This window comes from Xenopus tropicalis, chromosome 7, assembly GCF_000004195.4.
Source record: "Xenopus tropicalis strain Nigerian chromosome 7, UCB_Xtro_10.0, whole genome shotgun sequence".
Taxonomy (NCBI): Eukaryota; Metazoa; Chordata; class Amphibia; order Anura; family Pipidae; genus Xenopus; species Xenopus tropicalis.
Genome location: NC_030683.2, coordinates 38982914 through 39002317, shown reverse-complemented (window position 1 = coordinate 39002317; position 19404 = coordinate 38982914). Strand labels below are relative to the sequence as shown.

At 42.0% G+C, this 19404-nt stretch overlaps 1 protein-coding gene across 1 annotated transcript in view; it reads left to right on the top strand.

Annotated features, from left to right (window-relative positions):
• Positions 1–5648: 5648 nt before the first annotated feature.
• Positions 5649–19404, top strand: part of stox1 (storkhead box 1) — a 33632-nt gene continuing 19876 nt past the window's right edge. Inside the window, exon 1 of the mRNA XM_002936869.5 lies at positions 5649–6155. Within this exon, the coding sequence (XP_002936915.3) occupies positions 5828–6155 (328 nt within the window). The 5' untranslated portion in view covers positions 5649–5827. The remainder of the gene's footprint in view (positions 6156–19404) is intronic.

The window sequence follows — 19404 nt, the reverse complement described above, 5'->3', positions numbered from 1 at the left end:
ACCAGACCTTTGAATAAAACAATTGTAATCATTACGACTGATGATTAAAACACAGTCATGTATTTTTTTTTACTGTCAGACTCACTTTAAATAAACATCAGAACACATTAGCCCCACTGACCACAAAGTGTATATGGCACTAAATAAATACACTTGACAAAAGCCGACAGCTGATCAGCGAGCAGGCTTTATTCCCACAGTTGAACACTGGGTAGGGGGCAGGGAATACAGAAAGCATGGCAGAGATTGTGTTGGGTTAATAGTCAGCTTTCTTTTTTGCACATGGTGTTAAAGGGGAACTTTACCCAAACAAAACATCTTTTCAAGCTACTTTGCAATATACAACAATTAAAAAATATGTACCCTTTTCATGGTTTTTAATGAAATATAATAATATAGTTTTGAACAGTTACCAAACTCTAGGGCCCTGTTCTTCTGCTGATCTGGCTATTTTGAGGCTCAAATAAAACAGTAGTCGTCTGTCCTTAGCCTGCCTTCAGACTGCATCCTCCAATTCCCACAATTCCCTGCACACTTGATGTCAATAAGGAAAGGACCAACGCAGTGCAATGCATTTTGGGTTATGTAGTTCCTGCATTCTGTCTGTAAGCCAGGGCCGGAACTAGGGGTAGGCAGAAGAGGCGCCTGCCTAGGGCGCAACAGTGAGTGGGGCGCTAGGCAGGTACAGGTATGGGATCTGTTATCCAGAATGCTTGGGGCCTGGGGTCTTCTGGATAAGAGATCTTTCTGTAGTTTAGATCTCTATGCTCTAAGTTTACTAAAAAAACATTTAAACATTAAATAAACCGAATAGGATAGTTTTGCCTCCCATAAATATTAATTATATCTTAGTTGGAATCAAGTACAAGGTACTGTCTGAATATTACAGAGAAAAAGGTAATAATTTCTAAAAATTAGAATAATTTATTTAAAATGAAGTCTATGGGAGATGGCCTTTCCATAATTCGTAACTTTCTGGATAATGGGTTTTCTGAATAATGTATCCTATACTTGTACCTTCGTTGCCAACCCCTAGTCCGGGATCTCTTACCCCCAGCACTGATTTCCTGTGCTCCCCCCATCTACACACTGTCTGCATGCTTTACACGCTGTGCTCCCCCATATGTGTGCATTCGTGCGCAGGTTTATGCATCTAAAAATTGTATTTATTCATATTTTCAAAGGAACAGATTACAGTGATAGGTATATTAGCGGTTTTTGTGTTGTGTGGGGCTTCTTAGCAAATTTTGGTTCGGAAGCCATGGTTCCCCTTTATGTAAGGGTGTTCCGTCCCCAAGGTCCTTTCTCTCAGATCCCTATAGTACATATGGCCCCAAATAAAATGCAAGTCAAATAGTGTCAGCACCTTTTATGTGCACTAAAGTGACAAGCTTTGTTGTATTGCAGGTGTCAGAGGAGCACTAAATGAAAGGAAGCAATATAAAAATAAACATTTTTCTACTGTAGTAATGAATGAATAGCTGCAAATATATTATTGTTTAGATAAATTCTGAATTGTATGTTAATGAATGAATTAAATACTGACTGCTATAGAACTAGATAGCAATAATTGCTTTATACTGCTTTTATTGTTAAGTAAAACAAGGCTACTCCATGTCTGGCAGATTCTTTGTTCAAAGGTAATTGCTCTGTAAAGCTAAGCAAACATTGTATTTTTCTTTGCTATAACAGTCTTGCCATTACAATAGGGCCCTGTCTCATTAGAACCATATTTCTTAACCTTGGAAGTGGGATGTGTAGTCCAACAACATCTGGGGACCCAAAGTCATTAAATGGAAATGAAAGTCTGAGGAGTGTCCAGATGGAGTCCAAGGCTTAAGGTGGCCATACACATTTAAATTTTAGTCATCTAACATTCAGTTAGCATTCGTGCCTTTAAATGCAACAATCTAAGTTAACATTCATTTTTGAACATTCAGATTGAAATTGTAGAAATAAAGTCCTAAAAATAACAAACTGGACAATGTTCTGACCATTAATAATTGCCATACATGAATTATTATTAATTAGTATAAGATATCAAATTACATTTTCAGCAGAGCAGCAAATTTGTCATCTGTGTTCCTGTTTCCACAAAATTCCCTCTGACCTGAATGGGGTTTGGCAAACTGTGAATCTCTGTTTTGAATGGGGGAAAAACAGCATGTAAAATGCTGCAAATCATGCTAGTGGCAAGAGTTTTAAGGTGGCTCGATTCAGGCAGATGAAATTGATTGTGTCCCTAGGGCCAATGATCAGATCATCCATTGGAGCATATGGATGAGGAGCACTTCAAAGTAGATGCACTCCTGATAGGATTTTCAACCCTGACTGATTGATATCTGCCCATTGGTGGGCCCCATACATGGCAGATAAGCTGCCAACTCTGGAGTCTGTAGGAGCTGAATCAGCAACTTTTGTATCTGCTCCTGTATGTTGAGATTTTGGGTGAAACCTTTTTACTGACCTGGACACTCCTGGAACTGGTATGAAAGGCATGATAAATGTTTTATGAGTTAAATTAGCATTATGAGCTAAAGTGGCATTAACAAATGAGGAGGTCTAGGCCAAACATGTCTGGAAAATAAGACTTGCCTAGATCACTGGGAGTCTAACTACATGCTGATATTTTTTTCCACGTGTAGACATAGGGTTAAATCAGTGCAAGTAATTGGATATTCAACTACATGCTGTACATGCTCTCACTACTTGCTGGGCCACATGTCAAGTAGTGTAAATTGACTTTCCTGGGCCCCCCTGCCAGCATGAATGGTCAGTGCAGGTGCAGGGAGGACAGTGCGGGGGGGGGGGGGGGTCATGAGCTCTATACAGGGCCCACCTCTCCCTCAGGACCCCCTTAAAGTCACAGGATCTGCTGTGGTGATTTACAACACTAGGGGGCTGATTCAACAAAGTACGAGTTCGAATCCTGAAATGGTTAAAATTCGGATTGCAAATATCACAAAAATGCTTATGAAAAAATCGTATTAATCACGATAATTTCGTATTGGTGATCTAAATGTCACAACATTTTCATATCCTAACAATCGTAAACGTCGGGAAAACCTTTCTGACTTTGATCCTTCTGTGCATGTTTTTGGAAGCCTCCCGTAGGACTCAATGGCACTCTGCAGCTCCAAGATGGCCCAAGGAAAGTCATGATACCGAAGCTTGAATGAATCAGAAACTGTCGTACTCAGCGCGACAAATGCGATTTTGTCACACAAATTGTCACGCTTTTTGTCGCGAAGTATGAAAAAGCTGCGCAAATTAGTGAAAAAAATACGCACAGTACGAAAACTTAGAAAAAGGTACAATTTTTTCTTATTCGGAAGTGATCGTACTTTGATAAATGGGCCCCTTGACGTCACATTTGAAAACACAGACATGTGTAAGTGACAGAAGTGGCTGATGAATCTGGCAGTCGATAAATTGATTTATAGATCATAACAGACTTAATCTATATTAATCTTTATTTATAATGAAGCTCTTCTTACTTATTTAGGTTTTTCTCTAATCCATTTGTTTGAAACTATCACCAACATATAGATCCCTGTGTGTCTAGAGCCCCCCCAAAGGGAAGATATTTGAGGTTTGTTAGTTGACTTGTCAGTAGCAGTAAACACAGCAGCACTGCTACAGGGAAATAAAATATTACAAAAATAAGCTGAACATTAGGTTGCCACCTGGCCAGGATTTTACACAGAAGGGCCAAGCCAGCCTGGCACCCAAGGCAGCCCAACCAGCCACCTTGCCCTGCTGAGCTGGCGTGTGCCCATGCGTGATGATGTCATGGGGAGGGGAAGTGACATGTGCTTGGGGTAGGAAGAAGTACCTGCCCAGCAACCCACCATTGTTGCACCTTAGATAGGTGCCTCTCCATCCTTGCCAGTAAAAATGATACGTGATGCCAATAGGAAAGAGAAAAATAAAGGAAGGCAGTATTTTTTTCTTCAGAAAAGATGGCAACCATACCTACATGTGCTACATGTGCTTCAGTCACCATATTCCTTAAATCCTTTTCTTATAATACTCTGAGGTGGCTTTCAATGATTTGGTGGAGAGATGGGTGCTGTTGGTGGTGGGGCAAAGCTCTGAGCTGGAGGTGCAGAGAGATGACTGGGTCTGGGGGGGCTGAGGCCTACTTGGGGCTTCATAATCAGAGTGCTGGGTGAGTACAAGGCCAGACAGTGTGATGCCTGTGTAGGGGTTTGCTAAAATGGGCCCCACAGGATGTATACCCCTAGGATAGGCCCCGGGAGGGTAATGGTTAAGGTACAATGGGTATAGCCTGGTATATCTATAGTTAATGGGGAGTATCCCCGCAGTTCGGGTTATGGCCACAGGGTGGTGCATAGGCCCATATAAGGGAAACAGCCATGTGCTGGGAGCCATCTTAAGTTGGGAGCCTCTAGAGAGAGGAGCTCCCCTGTGAGTTAGTAGTTTCCCTGTGTTAGGACACTCTAGGAGTGCCATGTAGGGAGTGGAAGGTAAGAATGGGCCGCATTGCCCCTCCAGGAGTGTAGAGGATTAAGATCCTACCAGCATTACATCAGCTGGAAGTTTAGGGCACACAGTGTGTAGGTAAGGGAGAGATAGTCTCCAAGAGAAAGAGGACCCTGCTAAAGAGTAGCCTGGGTGTAGTACCGGGGATGAGTCTCTGTGGAGGGTCTGCTTGGCGAGAGTACCGGGGAGAGCCCTAAGAGAGGGTCTCTTGGCGTGTAGTACCGGAAGGACCTCCTAGAGGAGATCATTCTGGCGTGAGTACCCTGGGTACCTTTGAGCGAGGGTCTTGTGCATTGATGTAACCTGTGGATGTGCCCTGACTGTCTGATGATACACTCCTGGAGAGGTCTGCCCAATAAAGATCAATCTGTTCATTTGCAATCTGCTGTATTCCGTGTGTGTGTACCCAGGACCACTACAACTGGTAAGGAGTTACCCCAGGGAGGGGCAAATCAGCCTGCAGCCAGTGGATCCTATTGAGGGGTTAATACACTACATCAGTTCCCAGGGTGGGAGTTGTAGTTCTCCCATAGCAGAGCCCTGGGTGGAGGCACGCCATTATCAAAGAAATCCCTGCTTCCCCCATAGTAAGCGGGGCTCAGGACTCCTGGAAGCGCCAAAACAGAGTAATTCAGCAGGTAGTGCCACATCTGTTTATAAAGTGGGCTACACCTGCATTTCCATCCTTATTGCATATTCACCAATGGGTTGCTAGTTGCAACCCCCCATTATTTCCCACAGGTAGGGCAGAGATGGAACTTGCCCTTTCTCCTTACCCCAGCAGCTGCCATGCTTTTTCATAGGACAGTAAATTCAGTGCCCAACATGCTTATTGCTTATTACACATTGATAAAATACAAGTAAACTCTAATAAAATATATTTAAAAAAAGGGGGAGGAGGCTGTTGCCAACCAGAAAGCATATCTGAACCTCCAGTGTCATAATAAGCATCCAAGTAAAACGATTTTTCTTTTTTTGCTGGAAAGTATTCCCATTATAGAGATTGGTACAACTGAAGTTACATTCGTACAAAAGCGGCAAAATGATATCTCTTTAGGTTTTTTTTTCATATCACAGGTTTCACTTCCCCTTCGTTCCCATTCACTAGGATCAAACACCAAGGTGCTCGGCACAGACCCGCCCCTACCGCCTTTCCCATTCCCATAGGCCGAACAGCGACCGACGGGCAGCTGGCAACTCCGCCCCTAATTGCCTGCAGTAACCCGGGCAGCGGAGTGTTGGATGTGAGCGCAGGGAGAGCTGCGAATGAAGCCCTTTGACTCGCTCTATTCTATGCGCGTTAACGGGAAGCTGTAAAGGGATGATGTCCCGGGACAGGGTGGTCCAATTGGCCCCTAGCACTCTGGCCCTAGTGCTGTGCAGGGTAGAAGGCAGCAGGGAGGAGGAGAGAGGCAGCTGTGGGGAAGAAGAAGGGGGCAGACGGATCTTTAAGGACTTTCAGGCTGCGAACGTGAAATGTTTCTGGAACAGGAGGCTGGTCCGGGCCGTGTCCGAGGTGGCCTTTCAGGGGTGGTTGGAGAGCTGGGTGCTGTTGGTGGAGGGGCAGAGCGCTGAGCTGGAGGTGCTGAGAGATGCCTGGGTCCGGAGAGCGCTGCGGCCGCCCCGGGGCTTCATCATCAGAGCGCTGGGTGAGTACATGGCTAGCCTGTGGGAAGGCATCCTTATTGCATATTAACTGCTAGCTCGCTAATTGCAAACGAACCTTTTTGCTTCTGTCCTATTAACCCCTATCATTTCTCACAGCTACTGCAGAAATGCACCCTGCCTTACTATGCCTCTCTCTTTGTGCCCCCGTACCCCATTTTCCATTGGTACTGCAGTGCTCCATCTGAACTCTGCCGTTGTACCCCTTAGCTCTTCCCCATGCCTACTGACACTGTAGTGCCCCATCTGTGTTTCTGAACCCCTGTTGTGTCCCCCTTGTCACAGGAGCCCCTCAGCCTTTTCAACGGATATTGCAGTTCTCCATCCGTATTACAGAACCCCTGTATTTGCAGCTCCTTCCATTTTTTCCCCTCAGGTACTGCAGTGCCCCATCAGCCGTTCTGAACCCCAATATGTGTCCCTCCTATGCCCCAGAAGCCCCCATATTCTGTCTCTGGGCAGGACTGGGGCAGAGAGGGCATTTGCATGGGATCTCTTGGATAAAACACATGTGTCATTGTGTAACAGTTGCCAAATATTCTTTCTGTATGTGGTCCAACCTGCAGCCCTTATGCTGTTGTTGAACTTTAACTTCCACCTCGTTTATTCCAGTACTGTAGAGACCTCCCTTTCAGTCCCCCTTGTTGTGCACAAATCCATGAGCCAAGGCTTACTTGTTGCTCACTGACTGATATACCCCAAAGCAAGTTCACTTCCACTCATTGACTACTTTAATATTTCTGTTTGGGGGAGGGGGCATCTTCCCCAGTCATGTTTGGTTTACCTTAATCTTTTGCAAAATTAAGAACTTCATCAGCTGCCAAAATACAAATTTGGCGGGATTCTGGGAATTGTAGTGAAGCAATAAACCGAGCTGCAGATTGGATTGTTATGCTGCCCAGTGTTTTTTCATTTTCACCATCACTATACAAATTTTGTTGTGCAGTGTGATGCTGTTCTTATGTAAAGTCAATTTTATATTACAGATTTATGCTCACATGATGCCTTATCTGAATGACCCTATAGAATTATAAAGCTTTGCAGATAATGTTCTCCATTGCTTATTGCTAAGCCAGAGTGGTGCCTGTTGCCGGGCTTGTCACTGTCTTGTCACTATTTAGGTGACCAATGAGGAGCTGTAGTGTAAGGTGCTGCAGGCAGTGCACTAGCTCATGAACAGCAGCCTTCACATCCTCAATGCCATCAACTGCCTTGAATGCAAACTCTTGCTTTTATTGTCTGTGATGGATGCTCTGTGCCCGTCACAGCATATTGAGCGGTCTGTGGCTTTCAAGTGACAGGACACTGTCACTTGTACAGAGGTTTCTGCATCTGAATTCACAACACTCCAGACCGAATTGTGGTGTTTGAGTGGTGAACATTTTTTTAATGATAAAAAGCAGATCAGATCCATTGAAAAGAGATGGATAATTCAGTGTAGTGATAAACCTTACAAGAAATTGCTGGCATGTGTTGGATGGGTAGCAGTACCTCTGCGCAATTAATGATTAATCTGTTTTGCCTCTGGACCCACTGATTGGATTGCTTCATTTGTGTGTGGGACCATTAATCTCTGTGGGAAAGTCACCTGCCCGGCAACTAGTCTTTGCTTACCCTCTTTGTTTGTTGTATACAGATTGCCAGCCCCCTTACTTTCTTGATCTTTCAGTTCCCTTGTATTTGCTGAAGAAGGTTTCGGTTGTATGCTTCTTACCACCAGGGTGTCATTTCCCTTGATAAGCATGTCAGACGCGCGTCTTTGCACTTAACCTCTTTAGTGAGAACTAAGTAAATAAAGACATGCTGGGAAAGAGGCTGAACACAGGTACAATTTGAGTGAAATTTACAAAAACCTCTTAAGGTGGCCACACACGTGGTGATTTTCGATCTTTGGTCGCACGAAAGATCGTACAATCGGCCACTAACTGTTCAGGGCTGAAACGGCAGATAAGGAGGTAGAAACAATAGGATTCCTACCTCCTTCTGCCGATTCAGCCCTGAAGGCAGATTTTGATCAGGCGCCTTCTATGGCGCCCGATCAAAGATTTTTAACCTGGGCGATCGGCGAGTCGACCGATATCAGCAGCCTCCTGCGATATCAGTCGACTAGCCAACTTGCCATACACGCACCGAATATCGTACGAACCGAGGTTTCGTACGATATTATCGGTGCGTGTATGGCCAGCTTTAGTAAATGAATTGATTTGAATTGATTCTAGTGTTATTGACTTTTTGTAGAAATGACTTATTCAGACAGGGTGTTTTTGGTGTGTAGGAATGTGAGTGTCCTTCCCTTTTTATAGAAAGATAGGAGTGCACTGGAATCGATACAGTACAATGGCACAGTGTTCAGCAATGGGCAGACCAGTGAGTAGCCCTCCACAGGTAGATGTCACCAAGTAGCTAGGTTGTTTTACAAGGCTTAGGAAATGGCTTGCGGCAAGAGGTAGCAACGGCAATTCATCCTATAAATATTAATCTTTGTGCGTGCCATGGCTCTTAGGAGAAGATTATGGTGGACCTGTTATGTTTCTTACTGATCATAGACGTGTTGCACTTGCACTGGCCAGGCAACTACAGGGAGATTGGTAGGAAATTTGACTGAACTCCGATAAAGAACCCCCCACTGTCTTATTGAATTACTACATAGCCCTATCTTATTTAGGCTGACCAATAAACCCACACACTAACTATAAGGTTATTATATAATAACCCTTATATTATAAGGGAATTATGCATGGAATTAGGCTTAAAGTAGTTATACACTGGCCAATACTCTACCATATCCAACTGATCTGCCTGTGAACCAAAGGGATGTATAATGTACAAGTGGCCATAGACAGTTTGCCCACATTTCTGTGGTTCTTTTCATTCCAGCCAACAAGTTTAGGAAGTGAAGAGGAGATGGGGGTTGCAGGTCGGATAGCTTACTCCCAGTTCTGGGGTACACAAAATATAAACATTAAACAAGCATCCCAGTGCCCAGGACACTCACCCAATATCTGTGTGCTGTGAAAACTGAGTGTATGTGCATATTGAGTGTTAGCAAATGGTGCAGGCCACCACAGTGCTCAGCAAGGGGTTCATCTTGTAATTGTAAGCTTTATTGGGGAGGGCCCTCTTCACCTCTTGTATTGGTTATCGGTTGCTTTTTATGTAAATAGTAATGTTTAATGTGTACATGCATTTATTGTAGAGGTATGGGATCCCTTCTCAGAAAACCCGTTATCCAGAAAGCTCTGAATTACAGACAGGCCATCTCCAATAGATTCCATTATAAACAATTAGTTCTAAAAATTATTTCTATTTTCTCTGTAATAACAAAACAGTAGCTTGTTCTTGATCCTAACTAAGCTTCACAAATTCACATAAAGGGCAAAATAATACTTTTGGTGTTATTTAACATCCATATGATTTTTAGCAGACTTAAGGTATGGAGATTTAAATTTCAAAAAGATGCCTTATCCAAAAAACCCCAGGTCCTGAGCATTCCAGGTAATAAATAATACCTATACAGCACTGCGGAATATGTTGGCACTTTATAAATACACGCTGATGGCTATGAATTAGAAGGTTCCTAGTACAGTCACATCTCCACATCATCTTGCACAAGGTGCAGTCTGGGAGTTTTGCCAAGTGGGATGTTATTTATTGTGCATCGCCTGGGCTCAGTGCTTTTCGATTTTTATTTCAGGATAATATGAATGCAGAAAATAACCAACTGGAATGTGACTGGAAATGTTTTTAATATAATACACACCCACAAAATACTTTCTTGGATCATTAGATAGTTTGATTTTACTAGTAACAAAAGGATTTAATATACGTGTAAAAAATGGGCAGTATATCTACAATACAGGTTGCATTAAGTAGGAAAAAACTAATCTCAGCCGGACCATCCCCAGCAACCAAAGCCTTTTCCAAGTGGCAAAAAGATATACCCACACTAGATGCTGAAATATGGGAAGATATCCGAGACTCCTGCTTTGAGGGCATGATATCCAACAGGGACAAATTACTCCAGCTAAAATACTTGCATAGAACATATCTCACTCCACAAAGGCTACATGCAGTGAACTCGGATATCCCATAAACCTGCCCGAAATGCTCTGCCCCAGTAGCAGATTACTTTCATATGGTCTGGACTTGTCCAGTGATACAAGACTTCTGGAGGCAAGTAACCCAGACCATCCAGAGCAAGACATCCCTCATAATACCCCTAAACACTACAATAATTCTCCTAAACCAGGTAGAAGAGACAACTCCCAGAAGGGCACAGCGCACCCTACTTTCAATTCTGCTGATGCACACCAAGAAAGCTATAGCCCTCCACTGGAAATCAGACTCAGGTCCCACAATAACATTCTGGACAAATATAATTTCCAAGGCATCCCCCTTATACAAACTAACATACATGAGAAGGAATTGCCTTGAAAAATTCCAAAAAGTATGGGGTGACTGGCTAGGCATAGAAGAATGAAGGTAGAGGTCCTACAGGAACCTGATATCCTACCATCTTTCTCTCTATCTCTATAAGGCACTCCCCCCCCATGGCTTTATACCAAAATCCTTAAGCACTGCACATACCACCCTCTCTATACCCCACTGGGGAATGGATAAGCACAACTCAATGCTCTATAACACAAGACCACCCAAAATAAATACGAGGTAGACATATTTTAATCTAGAATGTCATGTTTATTGTTTATTCAGTTTTGTATTAAAATTAACCCTGAGAAACTTGTACAAGTATGATGAACAACCAATGTATGTATGTACACTATATGCACTTTTCTCAATAAACAGAATTGTTAAAAAAAAAAAAGTAGGAAAAAACTACGTTTACAGCAATATTAGTCAGCCAGTGTGTACCCTCGAAAAGTGGGCCCTCCTGCTTCTAACCATTTGGCCTACTTCATGGTCATTCCCAATTTCTCTATGGGAACAAAGCAACTAAATATATATAGAAGAATAGATTATAGTATGTAAAGATAAAAAAATTAGGAAAATATAGAGACTGAGTAAGAAGTGGATAAAAAATAGTTTGGGAGTGGGCCCATGGTGTAACGTTTTCTGGTGGGCCCCTGACATCCCAGTCCGACACTGTGTCCCAGGAAATTACTTAGTTGCCTGTGAGGCTGATGTCCCACAGAGCTCTCTACTATCGTGGTGGAAAGGCCTTTAAATCGCTTTGGTTCTCCAAAGTTGCATGAAAAAGGCATTTCGGAGCAGTTAGTCGCCCGTGATAGCAGAGATCTATCGTGGGCGACTAACACGCTCTGTGATACATCAGCCTGATAGGTCAACAAAGGGAATCGCAGGTGGAAAGGCCTATGCATGGCTTCGTTTTTATGAAGTTGCCTGCAGGAGGAACCTGGCGCGACTTTGGAAGCTGAAGTAATTCATAGGTCTTTCCACCGACGATTCCCTTTGTTGCTGGTGGAAAGGCATTTAGGAAGTTTAGTCATCTGGGGAAGCAGAGGTCTATTACAGGTGAATAATCTGTGCTTGGGATATCAGCCTAAGAGTTTAGATTTTAGACAAAAAATTTGGTTGAATTCAAATTTTTCAAGAATTGTTTAGCTTCAGATTAATCATACTGAATCTGAGTTGTCACCATTTTTGGATAAAGTTGCTACTGGCACTTTTTCATTCATATGACAGCAGGAAAATGTGTGCAAAAGTGTAGTAGCGAGGAAAAAGTAGAGGTGGTTGTGGTATTGATGTGATGACGTTTGGAGGTACTCATCCATAAACCTAACATGCCGCAACATTCTTATTACTGCTGCCACAGAGATAATGCGGCCAACATGATTAGCCTTGTGGGCTTGTAGGACAGTCAGTTTGAAGCAGCCAGATGCCATGGGATTGTCCATAACATTAGTTTCTCAGTGTGCGGAAACATAGATGTAAACAATAGAATTCCTAGGTCTTGTCCATGGAGATTCATTGTTTGATGAGGGCTGGCTAAAATCTATTGGGAGAGCTGTGCCTCCGTACAGCACCAAGCAGAGCAGGGCATGTTGAAGGACATATTTAATTAAAATCAGTAAACAGACAAAAATTAAGTCCCTTTAAAGAATATACAGTAATAAATAGGTCAACTAAAAAGAAGCAAAACAGAGTTTTACATTTATTTTAACATGCTATACTGCATATGGTTTAAAGGACAGCTTCATATCTTTATATGTAATTTGCTTATTCACACTATCAAATGGTTTTTGACTACATTAGATGGAATGCTGAAAGTAATTTGTTTTTGATGTAGGTACAGAGCAGTGTAATAGTCTCCTTTTTTAATGGGTTAAGTGAAAATCTAACTGGTAACTTGAACCTCTCAGTGCTGTTCCTGGTGTTTGTTCTTGTGTACTCAGCTGAAGAGTTGCTGTAAAAGCCCTACTGTTCTATTGTAAGATGTGGTCCTATAAATAAGGAAATTGGCTTGCCCATTGCTCCACGGCTGCACTCTGACAGACCATACAGTAGTTTTAGATCTGTACTCGGTTCCCACAGGCATACATTACATATGCACAGTATTTGGGGGGAGATATTATCTAATCCACCTTTTACTGAGAGTGTCTGTCAAACATTTGTTCTTGGACGACTGACCCCAGACTGTATTGAAGGTCTTTAAAACAGAAGTCATTTTACATTTTAGCCATGTTGTCAGTGTTTAACTTAATGGTTTGGGTACATGAAGTTACTGGTGGAACTCCTGTGTTCAGCCACATGCAGTTCATCATATACTTGCAAGTTGCATGTACATAGAGTCATTATTTACAGAAATATCTGTAAATACATGTGGTATACAATATCTTCATCCACATTATGTGTTTATGTAGCAGCAGCGCTTTACATTAATTTATTACAAACAGAAGTCTAACAAAAATTAATTTCAGAATAAAATGGAATCAGGGCTTTGCTCACAGAAGCTTACAATATGTGCATAGTATTTACTGTATATTTACATTATTACATTAACATTTATTTATAAAGCGCCAACATATTCCACAGCGCTGTACAATAAGTGGGTTTCATACATTGGACATACAGAGTAACATATAAAGCAATCAATAACCGATACAAGAGGTGAAGAGGGCCCTGCCCAAAAGAGCTTACAGAGTTCTAGAGAGCATTACATAAGTTCTAAATAGTGGTCTGTTGTGGGATAAACCAAAAGGTGGTTATACCCTGTAGAACTTCGTCTTGCTTTCACTGGAACAAAAGGTCCAAGCCCAGATTAAGAAAAACTGCAGGCCATAATTTGTTCTTAGCCAAACTTTACAGTTGGCATGCAGGCTTCACCTGCCCTTAGGGATTGCTGACGCATATATATTTTCAGTGTTTTTGAGAAGAGAATAGAAGTGGGTTTCCGATTCTAGAGCATGGGGTGAAATTGTAACTCAGAGGTAGGACAAAGAAGAAAATTCAAGTGGCTGGTGCATAAGTCCAGTGTCTAGAAAGAATGATAAGTTGGGGTGGGTTTTGACCACAACTCCTCTTGAATGGCAATCATTCAAGCTCTTGGCCAAGAAAATTGGAACAATGGAAGGTAGCTAAGTACGTATGTTCCACTTGTGCAGTATCTGTCTGTTCAGACTGTGGGCTAATCATTTGGATGCTGTGGAGGATCGGCCAGTTTGAGAAAAGATGGCTGTGCAATTATTAGCGCTATCGGTGAGTTAAACTTTGAGGACTTTGTACAGCCCAACAGAAACATGTTTAGGTTGGATTAGGTATGTTAGTGAGACTATCCGTGAAGCAGAGGATTATAAAAGGGTGTTGTAGTAGAGTTTATTTCTAAGTTGGGGCAGTTGAATAAGAAACTAACCCACTAGGCTCATTATTTCACTTCACTGGTTTTTCAGAGCTTTGCAAGTTATGAATCTGACCAATGAAGTTGTATTCTATAGAACACACTCCATTTTACAGCACATTATTTGACATATACTGAGGCTGGCAACACTACTTCTACTACTACTGCCATGGATCAGTGGCTTCAGGATACCCATGTGCATGTGGTTGTATGGCCATAAAACTGTTATGGGTGTGATGATCCTTTACAGCCCTTGAGAGTGCTTCACAGGGTTCCATTCAGTGGGCTGATATCACTTACCTTTTGATGAGATCCAGTGCATACCCATTGCATTTTAGTGGGCCCTTCTGATATATGATATTTCTTACCACTGTTATGATGAACTGTGTTCCCTATTGTTTGATGTGTTCCATATGATTTTGGGAAAATATAAACCTTCTCCAAGCTCATTATAGTTGTTTTATTACAGAATTGGGAATGTGCATTTCAGAATATAATTGAATTGTAAAATCCTCTAACATATTAATTCAGGCCATCTGGAGCTGAACTGTGGCACTCAAGACTCCAGAGACCACCCGTAAAGACAGGATATTTGTATTTTATTTGGGGCAGCATCTCTTAAACATGAAAAAACACGACCTTACCATGGGCAGCCGTTAAAGAGCTAATTGTACATTACATCTCCTAGCAAGGCCGGCCAGACAGCCAGCCATTGGCTTACTCCTGTAAATGGTTGCCCAAGAGTGCTGAAGATATTCTGTTGAACTACTGTACAGCGCTGCATACATAAGTAGCGCTTTATAAATAAAGATATACATACATACAAGAGTAACTTATTCGAAATGTAATTTAGTGATGTCTTTATTATATTACTATGATTGAAAGGAGAGTAAAAATTGTGTTCAACCTTGGCTTGCATATATGTTGCTGGACAACTACAGTGTGTACTGCCATCTTTTAAAGGACTTATGCATGCTGTGAACAGTAGACTAGAAACTTAGGTATGGGATCCTAAGACAACACTATTTGTAAACACTCCCCAAATCGCCAGTACCCGTAGTCCAATTAGAACTAGATAATGCTTTAGTAAGAATCACATTTGTTTCCTTGTTGGCCCCATTAAACGTAGAAGGATTGTGCATGGCTTTTTTCTACTTTTGGACAGCGCTTTGTCTGCACTATGGTTTTTGATTGCTATTATCATCCTTTATTTATATAGTGCAAAATATTCCATAGCGCTTTACAGAGATAATACATCATTGACATCAGTACCTACCCAGACTGGAACTTACAGTCAGGGGTCTCCAACATTTTATAAATGTGAGCCACATTTAAATGGAAAAAGTGGGTGGGAGCAACACAGGCATTAAAAAAGGTGCCAAATAAGAACTATGATTGCCTATTTGGTAGCCCCTATGTGGATTTGCAGCCTACTGGAGACTCTGTTTGGGTTTAAGCAAAACTTGCTTCTAAGACAGGAATTCAAAAATAAGCACCTGCTTTGCAACCACCGGGAGCAACATTCAAGGGGTTGGTGAGCAACTGGTTGGGGATCACTGGTCTAAGGTCTCTATCACATTTGCACACACTAGGTTCAGTTTCATCAAGAGCCAGTATGACTGTATGTTTTTAGAGTCTGAGAGGAAATCAGAGTACTTCCAGGGTAAACCCCCGGAAGCACAGGGAGAATATACAAACTGCTTCGTAGATGGTACCCTGGCTGGAATCAAACCCAGGACCCCAGCACTGTAAGGAAGCAATGCTATTAATTTTTCAGCTCTCTTTAATAACTATTATGAACATATATTTATAAAGCAGAACTGTACAATAGAAGTGTGTATACTTCGAACACCTGCATTAAATACAAAAATAAAACTGCTACAAGAGGTAAAGAAGACCTTGCTCAACAGAGCTTATAATCTTAAACTAGAAGAGGATATTACTTTATCCATGGAGGGTATCTGAGTGCCAGAGCTAGCTTCCAGTTAGCAAGTAACTTAGTACTCTGAGTGCTAATGTAACTTTGTGAAAACCCCATACACCCTTGATTTCCAGGACCCTGTTGGTTTGTGGTTTTTCACTACATAGGCATTGCATGAAGTGCTTCCAAAACCACCTTAACTTTCCCTGCTTATTTTTGTGCTCTATGTTTTTTAAGATCTCTCCCTTTATGTTCTTTGCCCAAAAAAGCAATATGGAAACTAATCATAACTTTCAGTCTTTAAATTATACCGGATAATGGAGAACCTTAGTCTATCCATGTGTAATTGTAAAAATATGCTAACCATAGTGGTGACCTTTTTTGTTATTTTTCTGCAAGAGATTGACCTTGTACCAACACTCGTCTCTAAGGGAAAGGCTCAGTGTAAATATAATTATAGAGATGTTAACATTTTATTTCCAAAAGCATTCCACAGCAGACCTACATGCCCCAAGATTATTTCAGAATGTCAGATGCCTCTTGCTCATTTAAATGTGACATGTTTTCCTTTTAATGCGTGTTGGCTCTTTCAGATGGTTTTCACATAATGGTTTATTGTGGCGAAAAAAAGGATCCAAATCAGACTTGTATATTTTATTGCTCTGATTACAAATGAGACTCTGCTTAGATCATATAGCCAGTGTCAGGATTATGTTTAATAGGTCAAATCTGTGCCGTCGGTGCCTGTTAAATGAATTCAAGAAGAATCGCTGTGTTTAAACTTGTGGTGAATGCTGGAGATTGATCATTTCAAATTGCTCTGAATATTTATTTAAGGAGGGGAAGCTTAAAAAGGGAGTGTATTCCCTGGGAGGTTAGTGGTTTGAGAAGCACTTATAGCCTGGATACGAGTCATGCAAAATCAGTCACTCCATTATGCTGTGTAAAGAGCCTTTCCCAGATAGCTAGGAAACCAATGTTACGGTGTGGGAAAGGCAGTTTGTGTGATCCACTGCAGGGCTAAAATTGTAAGTACAACAACACAGAAGGTTCCTGCCTGTTCACACCAATAGGGTTGCCACCTTTTCTGGAAAAAAAAATACAGTCCTTCCAATATTTTTATCTTTCTTTCCTTTTAATAGCTTTGGTATCAAGCACCATTTTTATTGGCTAGGATGGCATTACCTTTGCACTTAAAGGACAAGGAAAAGCAAAGTCACTTGGGGGTGCCAAAATGTTAGGCACCCCCAAGTGACTTAAACCTTTTACCCTGGGCTGGTGCCCCTGTTCGGAGAGAACAGCACCAGCCCGGGGTACCTGCAGCGCTTCCTTCTTCCTGTATCGCTCGCGCGCATGCGCAGTAGAGTGAAAAAGCCAAACTGTAACAGAGAAGTCAGCTTTTCACTCTGCTGCGCATGCGCCGCCACTGGGGTCCCGGCAAAACGAAGGAGGAAGCGCTCGCTTGCAGGTACCCCGGGCTGGTGCTGTTTTCTCCTAACAGGGGCACCAGCCCGAGGTACAAGGTAAGCGATTAAAGTCACTTGGGTTGCCTGACATTTTGGCACCCCCAAGTAACTTAGCCTTTCCTTGTCCTTTAAAGGGTAAAAAAAATTCATAGCAGATCACCTTTGAACTGGAATCGAGCCAGCACCCTCAGGATTGCTCTTACTTTTTGCAGTCTTCGATTTACCACTGAACTATCGAAGGGATCACCAGTTGCAACTGTGTCAGACAGGCCTATTAATCAGTGCAGCCCTGCATCATGTGTGTACTAGCTGTACCGGCAAAGGGCAAATGCTGATACAAACACTTATGTATAGGCTAGGATTGCCATTTTTCTGAGAAAAAAAAACAAAAAACTTCAGTCTTGGAATTATACAACTACAGCAAGCACACAGGTGCAATTTTGATAGTAAGTAAAGCTTTGCATCATGCCAAAATCTTGTTTGTGTGTTTATGTGCCAGAATGGTGAATCTGATGCCCAAGCCCATACACTGGCTACACAGTAAAATGGTGAGGAAGAGGGGGGAAAGTGAGGAGTACAGTGACATCTACAAAGGCTTGAATTGATATTGTCTGCCCTGCCTCTTCATAGAGTTTTGGCAAGACACGACACGAGTTCACAGTTCCGACAGTAATATGAGTAATCGGGTTCTGACCATTCTGGTCACAGCTTTTATGGTTAACCTGAGCTGTAACTTGTTCTTGGGTAAAAATGCCAGGTGATAGTGTCACAAAGCAATTGGAGAAAATGCTGTGTCTGACATTGGCCTAAAGGAGGTCATACTAGAAAAGGTGCTTTGTGGAATGATGTTTATCTTTCAGATACAAAAGAGAAGATTATTCTCACATGAAGAAGCCATACAATGGTCTAGATGTTAAGGAGTTGGCTTACATTAAAATTGTAGGGGTTATGTAATAAAAGGCACTAAGTTTGCCCAGGAGCAGAAATCCATAGCAGCCAATCAGCAGGAAGCATTTACTGGTCACCTGTTTTAAAGCAAACATCTTATTGGTTGCTGTAGGTTACTGCTCCGTGGCAAATTTATTGTATTTTAATACAGGCTTTATTGGAGGCAAGTCACTTAAAGAAATGTTTGGGCAAATAATAAAATTAAAATTAAATAGTCAATAGCCATATCCAGTCATAGACCACAAGCTGGACAACCCTGATTCTGTCTTCCGATTATTGGCCCGTGTATTGGGCTCACCAATAAGCCTGCCCACCCGATATCTGCCCTAGGACCACATTGCCCCACTGCATTTACCTTTGCTGTTCCAATTGTTTGACCTTCAGGCCAAACAATCGGGTCAGTTCAGTATCTCCCACCTCAAAATGGACATATTGGGAAAAGATCTGGTCATTTGGTGATTTTGCAACGAGCGAATCTTTAAGTGTTTGGCCAACTTCAGTCTAATGCTTTGTGTGCAGTTTCTGCAGGGATGAAGCTGGGGTGGCTTATTTTGCTGGACAAATATATTCCATGTGGGGACTTGTACTCCTACATTGAGCAGGCTGGAAACATAGAATCTATGTTGCTGGAAGTCAGGTACTTAAAAGGGGGACAAGTGGTTAATTCATAGTTCTGTGACAGCCATGCAATACCAGTAGGCTTACAGTGTAAAATATCTGTTTCCGGTGCAGTCTTTGAATATAAACTTCTTTGGTCAGTCGGCCAACTATAATTCTGCTTTGTGAAGGCCTAAAATGGGTGTGTATATATGGTATAAGTCTTCATATCCCTGGAGGATTGTTAGTGTATTCAGTTACAGGGAGCTGGTTCCTGGAGGCTTTTATTCGACATGTACCTGTGGAGTGCATTTCCCGCGGGCTTTAGTAGAAATGAATCAAATGTGTTTACTGTGGAGCAGAGGTTGTGTGTTTTTGAATGGTTGCCATGAAAAACTGGTAATTGTTCTGGACCTCTGCTGTGTGTATGTTAATTTACCACAGGCATCTCATAGGCCACTATCCCCAACCATTATTTTGTTTGC